At 41.2% G+C, this 15520-nt stretch overlaps 2 protein-coding genes across 2 annotated transcripts; one reads left to right on the top strand and one right to left on the bottom strand.

Annotated features, from left to right (window-relative positions):
- Positions 1-897: 897 nt before the first annotated feature.
- LOC138795200 (uncharacterized) lies at positions 898-11987 on the top strand. The gene is made up of 5 exons (XM_069974196.1): positions 898-1098; positions 6206-6262; positions 8722-8863; positions 9065-9215; positions 9838-11987. Exons 1-5 carry the CDS (start codon positions 898-900, stop codon positions 10592-10594), a joined length of 1308 nt encoding a protein of 435 aa, XP_069830297.1. The 3' UTR covers positions 10595-11987.
- LOC138795199 (uncharacterized) lies at positions 11861-15164 on the bottom strand. The gene is made up of 3 exons (XM_069974195.1): positions 15049-15164; positions 13070-13888; positions 11861-11936 (listed from the first exon to the last, which is right to left on the bottom strand). Exons 1-3 carry the CDS (start codon positions 15162-15164, stop codon positions 11861-11863), a joined length of 1011 nt encoding a protein of 336 aa, XP_069830296.1.
- Positions 15165-15520: the final 356 nt, after the last annotated feature.

Here is a 15520-nt window from a genome sequence, read left to right as displayed (position 1 = left end):
AACCCTTGTTTTGTTTTAAGGACATAGTATCGGTGGCAAGAACACAGTATCATTCCACTCCTCCCAGAATATATGAAATATTCAGTAATTGGGGGCAATAATGGCATTGGCCACAACGCTTGTTGCCGAGTGGCAACGATCTAGTGAGACAAGAACCAGTTTATCGGGTATTATTAGTGGTTAGCACATCTCCTATTGTGGAATTCTTTTTGAATGTGAACAGAGGCCTGTGTGGCTACATCTCTCAGGTCTTCGTCCTGTTCTAATAGGAACCAATGTCTGTTGACAATGTCTCTGATAATGTTGTTCATAGGGGAATTTTGTAGAGCAAAAGTAAATCTTTTCTCACTATATGTGAATTTCTTGTTAATATTATTTTTGTTATTAGGTCTACGAAGGGAGTCGTGACTTGTGTTTGTGGCTCTTTTGTATGCGTTCTCTACAGTCTACAGAGGGATAACCTCTAGGCAATAGGTGTTTAGTGAGATCTTTGGCTTGCTGCTGGAATAACTCCTCAGTATTATTCATACGCTAGTCTAATCATCTTACTGTATGGGTTGGAATTTTTCACTGTAGAGGGATGAGAGCTGGAAAAAAGTAATAAGGCATTAGAAGCTAAGTCCTTGTGAAACACTGATGTTTGTATGTTATTGTTTACTATATTAACCTTAACGTCTAGAAATTCTAATGATTGGCCTCCAAAATGGTGTGTGAATAACATATTGACAGTATTATTGTTGTTGAGATAAGCCACAAACTGCTGAAACATGTCGGGGGAGATAGTCCAAACAATAAAAATATTGTGTCTAATGAATGGATTGTGGACAGAAAAAAATGAGTTGTTGCTCTAACCAAGAGAGGAAAAGATTGGCATACTTACAGCAGACCGACGTGCCCATGGCCGGTCTCCTGACGGTACAATTCCCCCTCATAAGTGAAACAGTTGTTATTGAGAACAAAAAGCAATGCACCTTAAATCATAAATTACCTGTAAGCATCAGTCTGACCTACATGAACGAGGATGTGGTCAAGAGCCTCCACACCAGCATCGTGAGGGATGCGGGTGTAGAGGCTCTCCACATCCATGGACGCCAGCAAGTAGCCCGTAGCCAAGAGACATGGAGAAAGTCATTAGTGTTCTTGAAATAGGTAGGGAACAAAGGCAAAAGTGGACATAGAGCCCAGTCCAAATACTGGGAAAGCCGACCGCTGAGACAACGTTACCGTAATATGTACTGTTCTGTGTTTTTTTTTCTCTGGAGCCCGATAAAGCAAGTTCAGTGGTTTCTTGTACTGTTTAGGATGTCATATTTTGTATTTTTAGTGAAGCCATTAAAATAAGGCGCTGACCTTTCAAATAAGTAGCGATGTTTGCATTCCTTAAGGCTTAAGTCAACACTAATGGTACTTTTACACGGAGCGATAATTCGCCCGATCGAACGATTTTTTTTTTATAACGATCAGCGTTTAGACGGAACGATACATCGTACGGAAAAATCGTTATGCGATCGTTTTACGATCGCTTAAGCCTATCTCACACACAGGTGAAATCGTTGAAAGACTGTTTACACAGAACGATCTGCGTATTTTTTGCGAACGACCAACGATAATTTGAGATTATGTTGAAAGATCAAAATGAACAATTTCTCGCTCGTCGTTTGATCGTTCGCTGCATTTACACGTATGATTATCGTTCAAATTCAATCGTTATCGTGCAAAAACGACTGATCAATCGTTCCATGTAAAAAAGACCATAAGGCTCCACCAATGAAGTACTGACCCACACCTTACTAAAAGAACACGCTCCCGGGATTTATATACTGGCTGCCATCTTTGAGTAAAGGATATCCACCTTAACCAATTATCGTCTCTACTCAGCCGATTATCAGCTGTTACGTCCGATAATCGCTTGGTGTAATAGCAGGGAACAAGGAGCAAGCAATCGCTGACCTGACAGCAAGGTGCTCACTTGCTCCTCAACAACGGCCCGTGTAATAGGGAGTTTAGTTTGGTTACTCTGCGCACTATAAACTTTATAACTTGTAATTTGGAACAGTCAGTATGACAGCACTTTTGGGGTGCATCCATATCAGTATAACATTAAAAAAAATCTGTAGATCCATAAGATAGGAGGCAGAGTGTCTCTGTACATTACACTATGATAATGCCCCCCACACATCCTGTGATTGGTCTTAATGTATTTTTTACTAGAGGCGGATTTAACCTAACAACTAGCAGTGAATAACAATTTCAGTGAAACGGAGACCCCTAGTGGTTGAAACATTTACAAATTTTTTTTTAAATAAAGCCAGCAACATTTTTGATGTTAGTAAATTGTACTTTGGCTATTGCTCACAAATACCATTGAATGATGTATAATTGGTCAGTGACCAGTTAAAGCCAGTCTTCTCAGATATTTATCAGCAAGAAATTGACCAATATTCTCTGGGGTATTCCTACAAGCCTCTTTGTATCAGAATCATACAGAAAAATGTGGACCACCGTTTTTGACGACGTGGGTAAAATGTATTTAAATCCCTTTCATTTTAATGTGATCTGCAAATTTGTTATTGTTCATAGATATGACAAATTGTTGATAACTGGTGTATATGTTACGTTTTAACCTTTTACAAAGTACAATCAAGTGGCGAAGCAGTTGTATCAGGCCTTTGGAACTTTATTCTATTACTAGTGAACTTATTATATGGTATATACATCATTTCACAGCCTTGGCCTTGAATAGCTTCTAATAAGTCACTTTGTCTTGTTGATACAGTTGACCTGCTGTCCCCTACAAATGGTCACTGCCCTATTTGTGTGCACAGTGTAGTATTTCTTTGTGGGTAGCACTGTGTGACAGTCATCTCTGTACTGAAGCTGCCTTACGCTTAGTTGCTTTTCCTCTACACATCTAAATATAGATTTATTTTTCCTGAATTCCCTGCGGTGTGAAGGAACACCATGTGAAGCTTATAGCAAACTGGGCTACATCAGTGGCATGCCAGAATGAGCATCAGACACAGCTTTTTTGTTTATTAGGAATGGCATTGTCATACAATAGAAAACACTATTGCACATGATTTCCTTAACAGATGTAAACAGATGTTTTGTTTTCTATGTGTTTTTGTGATTATCAATATTTTATGCTGACTTTGCAGCAAAAATACAGATTGTATGTCTCACATACCATCATTGTTTGTCATCGTTGGTTTGTGACAGAACTTAGGGGTTGTCTTTTTTTTTTTTTTTAGATAAATATGCCCAGGTTAAGGGAGAAAACAAGCAATCTGTACCTCAGACTCCCCTCCTCCAGGCTGTGCTGCTCTGCTCTGTTCAGTCTGTTTTGTCAGTAATAAATACATATACAAATATAGAGAGAGCTCCTAATTTTAAATAAGTTGTGGATTTTTTACTCTTTGTTGGAACTTTAATTATCCATGACCCTTAGGTACTATCATATTTTATGTAGTTCATTTTGGATTGTACTCCCACAAAGATTTCACATTCTCTTCACTGTACTTGTTTATAATAATCTTTGTTTGAAATCTAGTTTGAGGCTGTGTCCAGTCTCTATTTGAAAACATTTTTTCATTTGTAAGCCATTGGTTGATGCTCACAGGTCTGAAAAGTATTCTAGTTATTTCTAACTAAATAACAGAACAAAAAGATAATTTTCAAAGCTGAAGATCCTTTAAAAAAGTAAAAAAATTATATACCCCCCTAATTAACATGTAAACCTTATTTACCATTAGAAAGATCAGCTGAACATAAGAACGACAGCTAGTGCAGGGATGGTGGATAATATTGGGTTAAAACAGTTTCTTTCTTATAAAAACAGCTCCACACCTGTCTTTTAGCTGTGTGTGGTATTACAATCCAGCTCCATTCACCTAAATGGAACTAAGCTGATGAATAGATAACTACTGTGAGATATTAAATCCTCTGAAACTCACTCTTTGATGCCTCTTTCTTTTCAGTCTCTGAAATGTGCTCAAGGCCCTAGCTTTTTCGTTAAAAGATGTCATGTAGATTACCTTTATTGCCAAGAGATACCAGGCTGATATGAATTATTTCAACAAGCACATTTAAATGTACCTGCTACTAGATACTCACAGAATATGGCTTTTCTTGCATTAAAGTTCTTCCAAGGTGTTCTAGGGCAAAATTGGGGACAGACTTTTTTTTTGCAGTGCCAAACAACCTTAGAAAATGAACTCATAAATTGTAGAACTTACCTTTGAAATGTGTATAGCTAAAAAAATCGCAACATTACTTGTTGATTCAAAGACTAAACTACTTGGATGCTATGAGCAGCTTGAGGATATATTCCCACAATTTCTTTTTTTTTTTTTAGACAAAAAAAGACCGTTGTTTGTTAAGGACGGCCATTATTATTTATAGCCACTATTATAAAAGGTAAACCCCAAGATAAGTGGCAAAGTAACGTGTAGGTTTATTCAGTCCATCAACAGGAGTGTGCACCCTTTCAATAGAAACTTTTCTCAAGCAAGAGAATACAAAGCAGTCTTTCATACTTAAAGTACAGTTAATATTACATAAAAACATAATTGTATCTCCCAATTGTGGTGTGCATTGTACAATACAAATCTCAATATAATGTATTCTGTATATATCCAACTGCAAATAAAGTGTATGAAATTCATAACATCATTTATGTTCATAAGGAACAGCTGAGCATTACTCACCAGATGCTATCAAACTTAGAAAACAACTGTTAAATGTGCAATGTGGGAAGAAATGCCATATACATTGCTAAGGTGGAACAGACACGCATGCGCTAAGATGCATTCTTTGATCGCATGGTGAGCCACATGAATCTGTCTCAATTAGTGTGGACCAATAGAATGAAACAGACGTTGTGATGTAATGGTACAGTTTGTGCACACTATGGAACCCGGGCGGATAACCTGCCGCGGATTCCGCCGCCCGTGCCCGCTTACATCTCTGCCCATGCTGATTGGGAGTGAGATGGGTTATCCGCCTGGATTCCATAGTGTGCACATACCCTAAGTTAGCAAATCTATGTGGAAGGATTAAGGTAGCTCAAACTGTAAGGCTAGATAATCATGCTGAAGCATAACTACAGTATAAAGAAAAAGATATTTGTACAGTTTTGTTCTAGGGGTGTAACAAACATCCAATCCAGACATGAATGTGTGGTAGCCTTCCTATAAATGTGGTCCAATGTAATGGTCCCATAATTTCCAACCGGAGAACCAAAGCTCATTACCATGGAGGCTACTAGACAGTACGTCTGTGCATAGTCACACTGCACCACCGTGTTATCTTTAAATAGAACAAAGATATTAAATAGATCATGTCACATTAAGAGAGCAAATTATAAGGTTTCTCCCACATTTAGGCATACATGGAAAATATAAATCTGATTAACAATTTTGGTGGTGGCCCTTCTGTTGTTCCAAAAGAATTTGCTTGATTATCATAAAAACTGTGAAGTAAAGAAAAAGAAATACTAGTTATAAGTAAAACAGTGTATTCACATATACTGTGGTTGTCAGGCTAATAAGACATATCAGAGCGGAATCGGTCAGCTTTCACTAAAATTACAATAAAGAGACAAAATTTTAAATTCAACATTGAAACCGTGAGGTTTTAGAGTTTTTCATTTAAAAATCCACTCCAGTTCTCGCTTCTTAAGCATACAGTAGCTTGCCTATCGCAATCTTGAGATAAGGATGGGATCTGCCCAACAAGCATGACTTTCAAATCACTTTCTGTGTGTCTAGCTTCTGCAAAATGTTTTGGCACCAGTAGGTCAAGTCTCTTCTTTCAGATTGTGTACCTATGTTGGTTCAATTGGGTTTTGACAATCGTAGGTAGTTCCTCCTATGTATAGGAGCTGGCAAGGGCACCATGGCACATAAGTGATCCACTCAAAATTAGAGTTTAGATATTTGGTGATCTTATATGATTGGTCTGGAGTGGGATGTATACCTTGCCCTTATGAATATGCTTGCAGTTAACGCAATTTAAACCGGGTAAGCATTCCTCACTGTTGTCTAGCATCGATATTGGGAAGTAGTTATTCCTCCTTTCATTTGATTCATTTCATTTTCATTTTTTTTTAAAGGCTGTTGAAAGTATCTTTTTAGAATAGCCTTTATGTAGAAATCTATCCTGCAATACTCCTAATCATTCTTGAAAGTATGTTTCTGCCTTGCAGGTCTTCTTAATCTTAAGATATTGGACAAAAGAGACATTAAAGAGGATGTACCATCAGGTACACTCTCTTTAAAATCACACATGAATCGAATGGCCCCGACACGGGGAAGCTGATGCCGCGGTAATTTTTTTTGAACCGCGACCTGGTTCCCGCATACCGCACCGTTCTATTCATGGTTACCGGGCCGGGGGTGAAGCACTGGCAGTGGCCTGTAGGACTTCAAGAGCGGAGGCATCTGTATATGTTCAAGAGAGAAAGTAAGTCAAGTACTCACTGTGAAGTAGATTCAGCTTAAGGGTGACTTCACACCTACCGGATTAGAAGCGAATGGGCCGCTCCGTATTTTCCACAAAGAAATACGCTGCGAAATCGAGCACAATTAAAGTAAATGAACAACGATATTCGCAGCGGTTTGGTTGCGTATTTTTATTAGGCGACACTTTTGGTGCATTTTTAACAGCGTATTGGATGCTGCTAATAAAGAACACAACAAGGACGTCATTTCCGGCCAGCCACACAGACAGGCGGAAGTCGCAGAGCAAGGTGGTCGTTAGCTGAAGGAGAAGCGCCGGCCCTATTGGATTCTCTTACTATGGCCTCATACAGCAGGATGGGGATAAATGTCACCCGCTTGATTGGGTTGGTGAGTATTGGTGGCCTATGTGTACTTTGTGGGATATTATATAATCTCTGTGTATTGTGAGGTAATTTCGGCGGGCTGCAATGTGGTCTTCCAGCATGTTTTGCTTATAATTTCATGTATGTACTGCAGCTTGGTCTGTTTCTCTCCCTCTGTATCGATGTATCTATCCAATTTCCGGCCACATCCCCTCTATGTATTTGTATGTGTGTATGGATGTCGTATATATAAGTTGTTTTTTGTATTTTTTATATTATTTTAAAATTTTATTATGCTGTGGTTTTTAATTAGTAATGTAATTTATTTACATGTTGTCTGTGGCCGGGCTGCGAAGTACAGTGTGGATGAGGGGCGACGGCTGACAGGCTATGTGCATAGACTGTCAGCCACAGGCCGCCATCTGCAGAGTAGATTACTTATTGGGGTCGCAACAGTCGCCATGGCAACCGTGCCAATACGCTAGGGGGGCCCGTCGCCAATTCCTCCTGTGGGCCCCCAGCCCACACACATAACTGATGGCACTTGCTGTCATCTGACTGGATCTCTTACCTAGTCAGATGACAGCAAGTACCAGCGTCCTCTCCTCCTGCCTCCTCCCTGCAGGCGGCGCTTCAACGGAGAGGATCGCGCTGCTGCAATCCTCATCTCCTCATCACTGTGAACGGCTCCTGCAGGGTGGAGGCCCCTCTCCCAGGTCAGGTCACAACGCTGTGCAGCAGGAAAGGAAAGCATCAGTGAGTATGGGGTCGTGACCTAGTCTGGGGGAGGGGCCTCCACCCTGCAGGAGCTGCTCACAGTGATGAGGAGATGAGGATTGCAGCAGCGCGGATCCACTCAAGTTCCTCAGAGGTGAAGTGCTGACTGCAGGGACGCTGCCATCCTCCTCTCCTCAGTGGTGTATGCTGGATCCTGCAGAGCTGAGGGGTATGGGGATCCGAGCAGGGGGAGGAGCCTCAGCCCTGCAGGATCCTACTTATACAATGGAGGAGGGGAGTGCAGCATCACTGGGGTAAGTGGGGGGATATGGAAAAATACCACTACACACACACACACACACACACGGAGGGATACTGGTCTCCTATATACAGGGGGACATGGAGAGGGGCCACACGGAGAGATACTGATATGCTATATACAGAGGGCACATTGAGGCATACTGATCTGCTATATACAGGGGGACATGGAGGGAACCTGTTCTGCTATGTACAAGGGGACATGGAGGATTACTGGTCTGCTATATACAGGGGGACACAGGGAGGAATACTGGTCTGCTATATACAGGGGGACACATGGAGAGAAACAGCTGTTGAGTCAAAGGTTGGAAAACAATTATAGAATGACACAGTACAGTCAATTAATAATAGGGGACAGCAGTACAGTACATGAGGGGACACAGTTCCACATTACTTGCCGTCAACTTAGAGTTACTGTAAGGTGGGTGGGGGGCCCTAATTTAAATTTGCCACCTGGGCCCATCAGCCATTAGCTATGCCCCTGGATATGTACATTACTACATGACAGAAAGTGGCGGCCTGCGTGCATTCGGCGCACTGTCTTTGTTCCTGTGGCGCTGCTGTTGTTTTGCTAATAATGTTGGTATACATTTGTTTACCACCACTAAGTTTACATTTATATTCTGTAGGACTGGGGTCTCAATATTATGACCCTCCAGCTGTTCCCAAGCTCCTATTGCAATCCTGGGTGGACAGGTAAACCTTTAGTTTTGGCTGTCCAGCCATGATGGGAGTTGTAGTTTGCCAACAGCTGCAGAGGCATGAGTTTAACACCCCTGGTGTACAGTATACAGTATAGTAGATTTTATTTACAAAATCAACAGTGAAAATATTGTGTGGATGACATGTCATATTTATTCAAGGTGGAGCAGCACCCTCCAATATGGGATGTCAACAGTAAAAAGTACAGTGACCGACATGCCAAAAATGAAATTTGGAAGCAGATCATCCTGACCTTATATCCGGAATGGGACACATTGACTACAAAGCTGAAAAAGCAGATCGGTTAGTGATTTACACTTGTGCTGTGGCCCAATTATGTGGTCACACTGGTAACTAGCTCAGTATTGGATAAATGAACATCTAGCTGCAATTAGCACTCCATGTTTATATTTGTGGATAGCCCCAGAAAGAGTATTTGGACGTTGCACCCTTTTTTGAACAAAGGTGAGTGTTTATTTTTTTTACTCTGTTTTTTTTTTCTAGGCAAGGATGTCAGAAATTGTTGGCGCTCTGTACGTAACCAGTTTCGCAAAAGTTTGAACGATTTAGGAAAAAGTGGATCATCCCCACCCAAGCGAAAGTCACCCTATTCTGACCTTCTACAGTTCTTAAATATTGGCCGGGAACTCAGGCAGTAAGTATATTTTTTTTATATACAAACAAAAAATAAAAAACAAAGACCATGTGCACAAATTTATGTGACAACAGGCTTGTTTGGCTGAAAGGGTCCTATGACATTGTGTTTTAAATTTTGATGTACACGTAGAATGCCTCTGGTGCACTTACCTACCAATCAGAGTCCATCTACTTTATTGAAAATAGTCACTGTGGTTTGCAAGATAGAATCTCTGTATTTGCTTTCTCCAAGTGATCATGAGTCACTTTTTACAATATTTCTAAAAACATTGCATTTATCTCAGCAAAAAATTAGCCTTTATCGTGTATGTGTGGTGTTACCTTCTGATGTTGGTGGTGTTGGGGATGTTAAACAAAAGTGGTAGTACACAATAATGCTAATGGGAAATGGGATTATACTGATGTTGATTACCAGACTCTTGGCCCGAGTGGTGGAGTTAAGTGACCTTGTCCCTGCAATATCCTCACCGCCTGACCAAGTATTACTAGTTACTAAATTACATACATTTAATAATGTATGTATGCATTTTTGTACATTATTATATTTGACTGTTATTTTGGCTGCATTAATAAGTCAGTATGAATCAATTAAATTTTTATTCCTTTTTTCTTTGTTACAGAACCGATGGCAATATACCAACCCAAGAATCAGTATGTGAAGACAGCAACCCACTGCCGTCATCTGCATCTGAAGATGAAATTGACACATCCCAGGATGTGAGTGTGTCCCAGGCTGCTCCCTGTAGCCAAGGTGATGGCCACCCATCCACATCATCTGGGGGCCCTCGCCGCAAAGCCCGTGCACACTTTCAAACTAAAACACACTCAGGTAGTGTAATGCCAACCGTAATGGAGAAAGAGGCCCTAAATATGATAACCCGTGTAGAAAAAGAAGACCACTGGGACAGGTTGGTTGGCTCTATTGCAGAGCAAATACGGCAGCTACCAGAGTCACGCCAGTGGTTATCAATTCCACCAATTTTTGAATTGCTAACCTTATTTGGAAACCCATCTCCAATTCCAAAAAATGCCGAAATATTATTCACCATGAGAAATCTCTTCGAGAAATACAGCAATGCAAATATTGGTGAAAGGGATACCTACCGCTCTAACACAGAAACCTCCTATATTGGGCCACGTAGCACACGCATGGGTGGCACACACATGACACAATCTTTGGAACGGGCCACCAGCAGCCACATCCAAGATGCTAGCACTTCTCATGGAGCTTCTGACCTCCTCTCCTCTGCCGTCGCCTGGGATAACTTTCTTGTCTTGTCTTTAACATCTCAGCTAAGTCAGCTTTATGACACACAAAGTCTCACTCAGCATAACTCATCTTATGTTTCCCCACAAACATTTGACCCTTTGAATTAATGTGATTGTGTGGTTGTTGTGGGTCTTTGCTAACTTTTAGTTATGTTAATATACAGTTTTATGTTATGCTACGTTAGCATGTTACAATGATGCATCAGTTTTCTCAGATGCTTGTTCCTCAGGTTATTTCTAATATTCAGTATGTCTTTGGCTGCATTACAAAGTGATTAATATGTGCCTGAACAGTCTGTGTCTGTATTGGCCAACATTACCAGCACTGTGACAAGTTGCACTACTTTTTGGTTATTTTCAACAATCTTGTGTTAATAATTTTGCCTAAGTCAGTTCACAGAAAGTTTTTGTGTTATATTCAAAAATTGGTCTTCCTCAACATGTGTCTTGTACTTTGCTCCCTTGTGATGCATCTTATTTACATTGCCCATCACACATTACTTTCACCATTGTTCATTTCTGGTTAGCACAACAACTGTTGGTCAACTGTATGGCGACACATGCTGTATGACACAAGCACATCAAGCTGTATGGTTGGATTGCTTTTTTGACACCACCATTTATTCAATGCAAAGTGTGCGTGGCTGAATATTCACAATGGCAGCTGATGTAGCTACCCGCTTCTGTATGTGTACTTGTACCATCCGTGTTAGGTAACTTGCACACAGAATGTTAATGGCTATAATTGTGTCACCTTACACCATTGTTGGACATGTTATTTGCTGCTTTGAGAGATTTTCATGCATATGTATGTTTAATACTGTGCTGATTAAGCATTATTTTAAGGGTGGACTAGTTTTATGGTAATCTTATCTCTTTACTAACTTGCAGCATATTATAGCATGTCCTGCAATGATGATTAGGGACACGTTTGACTTTATAGAACAAACTTGTTTGACTACCATGTGCAATTTACTGTTACATGCTAATGACACTATCAGATACTGGTAGTGTTGTGACTGAAAAACTTTTTTTTTTTGGTCAAACCCCAACTCCTAACAATTTCAAAATTATATACAGTAATTGCACATTAATCCATATGACATTCTATATTCTACGACGTACTAAACTTTTACATTGTGCCTCCACCACACACCTTGAATATGCTTTTGTGCACAATATTTGCCCTACAGTGTTGTTCACCTGCACAGCAGTATAGTTATGTTGTGTGTACTTATGTGTGTTTTGTAGCTTACTTTCTAAATATTTTATAAAAGGAACATACAAAAAGTTTAACAGGTTGCATATTGTATTTTATTGCAGTGCCTTTATAAAGTGTTATTATAAAAATATCTCATAGTAACAATAAAGATGTTATGTAGAGGATGGCGGACGCAATGGTAGGGCCTTCAAGGCAGGAGTCCCTGCAGCTTTCTTGCCACTGTTGATCCTACAAAGACAACAGAAAACACCAATTAGCAAAAAAAATTTCTCAACTTCTTGAGCTGCAATATATGTATGGTGAATACAATATACTGGTCTGTTGTGGGTTTTGTAATAAATATTTGTCAACATAAGATATGTTTTTGCGTTTTGACTGTGTGTTTTTTTTACAAATGAATGTTAAATTTTTAGTCTCCACCAAGTTTTATGGAAAGCAGTTTAGATTATGGATATCAAATTACTGGGGAAACTACTTCTGCAGTTGGATCTGTTGGCTAACTCTATTCCAAACCATTATTTACTTGACCAGTCCAGGTATGCACACATCCTAATGGGCAATACATAAATCAATCTGGCAAATATTATATAATTGACTTTTCCTTTATTTATGGGCATGGCAATAATTATGAGTAAACCAATCTGCAACACTAGGGTGTAACTGGGGTGCCCAACCTCTGAGTTACAAATGGAGAGTCAGCATACATTCCCTGGCAGAACATCTTCTCCACCCCTTCTCTATTGCCGGGACTCGCATGTATCAGCAGCTTCAAAGCTGGACTGTATGAGGTCTCTAACCACTCTGGCTTTCATTTGGTGGGACCACCGTGGCCACTGATTGGCAGACCGCTCAGACTCCTGCGCCTTAATAGCTGCTGGTATGCGTGGGCCCTGGGGAGAATGAAAAAATGGTGGATAAGCCCGGTCATGAAATGCTTGATACCAGGGCTACTAGGACATTGGTATCGATTTACATGCAGGCCTCAGTTATGGATCATTGGCGCGTGGAATAGGGCAAGTACATTGGTGTGGATATAGCAGAGTATAGCTTGTGTAATGCAGAGATTAGGCCCAGCCTGGTAGGACCCTTATGTTAAGATATTGCATAAACAGTTATGTGAGCGATTATTTTAAAAAAAAAAACATCTTACCATAAAGGGCCTGGAAAATAAGTTTCTTCAAAAGTGGTCTGTATTGCTGTCTGCCATGACAAACTGGAACCAGTTGCACCAGTTGCATCAGCCCCAGATTGTATCTTTCCTTACTTGACTGCCTAGATTCGAGGAGCCAGACTACTCATCACCCACACAGGAGTATTGCCAGGGCACGGCACCTTCAGGAGACATGAAATAGTCAGCATACCTCTCACGAATAGCAGCCCCCAGGTTGGAGGGAGGAGGAAAATGCTCCTCAACTACAGATTCAAGTGGAGATTGCTGTTTGTCCACAACTACATTGGTCATATTAAGGCGGGTATAGTTATGGAGAACACAGCAAGCCTTAATGGCCACATCTGTAGTATTAACGTCCACTCTGAGAGCTGTATTCAGGACCCGCCACTGACTACACATGATCCCAAAGGTGCACTCCACAACTCTACGTGCTCTGGAGAGCCGAAAATTAAAAATCCTTTTCCTGGTATCCAGGTCCCTTCGAGGGTATGGGCGCAACAGGTTTGGCATCAATGGAAATGCCTCATCCGATACCATCACAAAGGGATATGGATATGTGGAGCCAGGAAGTGGTTCGGCTCTTGGGAGCGTAACACCAGCTCGAAGAATTTGCTGTCCAATCTGTGATGTCTGCAGCACCCGAGAATCTCCAGTGCTGCCATAGGCACCAACGTCAATGGCAACAAAACGACAGTTTGCATCAGCCACCGCCATCAGGACCACCGAGAAATATTTCTTATAATTATAATACCGGGATCCTGAGTGTGGTGGCTGCTGAACCCTGACATGTTTGCCATCGACGGCACCTAGACAGTGTGGAAAATTGGCAACATTTTGAAAGCCTGTTGCAACATGCCGCCAAGTCTCCTCAGTTGGGCTAGGCATCACCATGGGCTGCAATTTCTGCCAGATGACGCTGCATGTACACTTTACAATTCCGGAGATGGTAGAGACACCAACCCGGAATTGAAAGTGCAGGGATGCATAGCTCTCTCCTGTGGCTAAAAATCTGGATGACAAATAGTAAATAAGGGTAAGGGAATAAAAAAGAAAAAAAAAATTATTTTATATATATAAAGTTATATTCTTATAAAAATCTAAGGTTGTGACCAGCCATGATTCTTGCTGCAATTATAGCCGTTAGAGCATCAAACAGAGGTGTAACTGTACTTAAAATGATAACATTGCCAACGTCTACAAGTGACGTCACATCATGACGGGTAAGGCCGGGTTTACATTTGTCTGGCGGTGCGGCGGTCTTTCCCTCCGGCGCATGAGAAAAGTGCCGGAGGGAAACGCATTATTGAACTGATCCCATTATTTTCAATGGGATCTTTCAATGCATGCGGCGTGTAAATATTGACGCCGCACCGCCAGACAGGCCACACGGGAGAACGCAGCATGCAGCGTCCTCCCGTGCGGCCCGCAAGGATGTGTGGCACCTCATCCACTAAAGTGAATGGAGCGTTGAGGCAAATAGCAGCACAATAAACATATATCTCCCCCTGTGTGCTCTCCCCCTCACCTATAGCCCCCGTTGCTCCCGCAGTAGTATATAGCCCCCCCTGTTGCTCTTCCAGTAGTATATAGCCCCCCTGTGGCTCCCCCAGTAGTATATAGGCCCCCTGTGGCTCCCCCAGTAGTAGATAGTCCCCCCATGGCTCCCCCAGTAGTAGATAGTCCCCCCATGTGAGCTTCCACCATTTGTATATAGCCCCCCCTGTGTGCTCCCCACCATTAGTATATAGCCCCCCAGTGTGCACTGATGTCTGGGGGGCTGCCACTATACCATCAGTTGTCACACTTTGCGCTCATCAGTTGTCAAGGTCCTCGCAGCGTATTGTCATCACGCTGTGAGGACCTTAAAATTCCATAGGAAATGACAGAAAAACATAGGGGGGAAAAATGACAACTGATGAGAGCAAAGTGTGACAACTGTTGGCAACTCATGGCAACTGATGGAAACTGATGGTTTTTATTGAAAGAAAAAGATAGGAAAACTGATGACAACTGATGCATTTTTGGCATCAGTTGTGACATCAGTTGTGGTTAGTTTTTATAGAAAAAATGCAACTGACGCCAACTTATATATGTAAGGCGAGCATTAGTGAACCCATATAATTACACAATATCACAGGTTTTGCCCCACCAAACACTTCACATACTTACCGCAAGGTGATGAATAGACGTTCCTCCACACAAATTGCCTGCCGCAGGCGAGTATTTGTGAACGTAAGGTCTGGCCGCACAAGGTTGGCTAGTTCAGCAAACTGCTCAGGTGACATTCGGCAGAAAGCAACAAATTTCTCGGGATAACTATAATTTTGAACAACCACAATAAAAAATGACATGGATTTTAGAATGAATCTGTCACTGCAGAGTAGAGATGAGTAATATATTGTATTAATTTAGGTAAATGTCTTGTTTTTGGCCACATATGAAATGCTACAAAATGCTTTTTTTAACCTGTTGTAAGACACTTCATCCATATCTGCAGGGGCATCATCGCCCTGTGTTGTATTGAGTTTTTTTCTGCTGTGTTATGATGTTGGGAAAATAAACGATACTGCCATGTTGAATTGGTGACTGTATAATAGGACAGGACCTTTCTTTTCACAGCAGTTGCAAAACATTAGGACAT

This window comes from Dendropsophus ebraccatus, chromosome 6 (genome assembly GCF_027789765.1).
Source record: "Dendropsophus ebraccatus isolate aDenEbr1 chromosome 6, aDenEbr1.pat, whole genome shotgun sequence".
Classification (NCBI taxonomy): Eukaryota; Metazoa; Chordata; class Amphibia; order Anura; family Hylidae; genus Dendropsophus; species Dendropsophus ebraccatus.
This window is presented reverse-complemented; position numbering and strand designations above follow the sequence as displayed.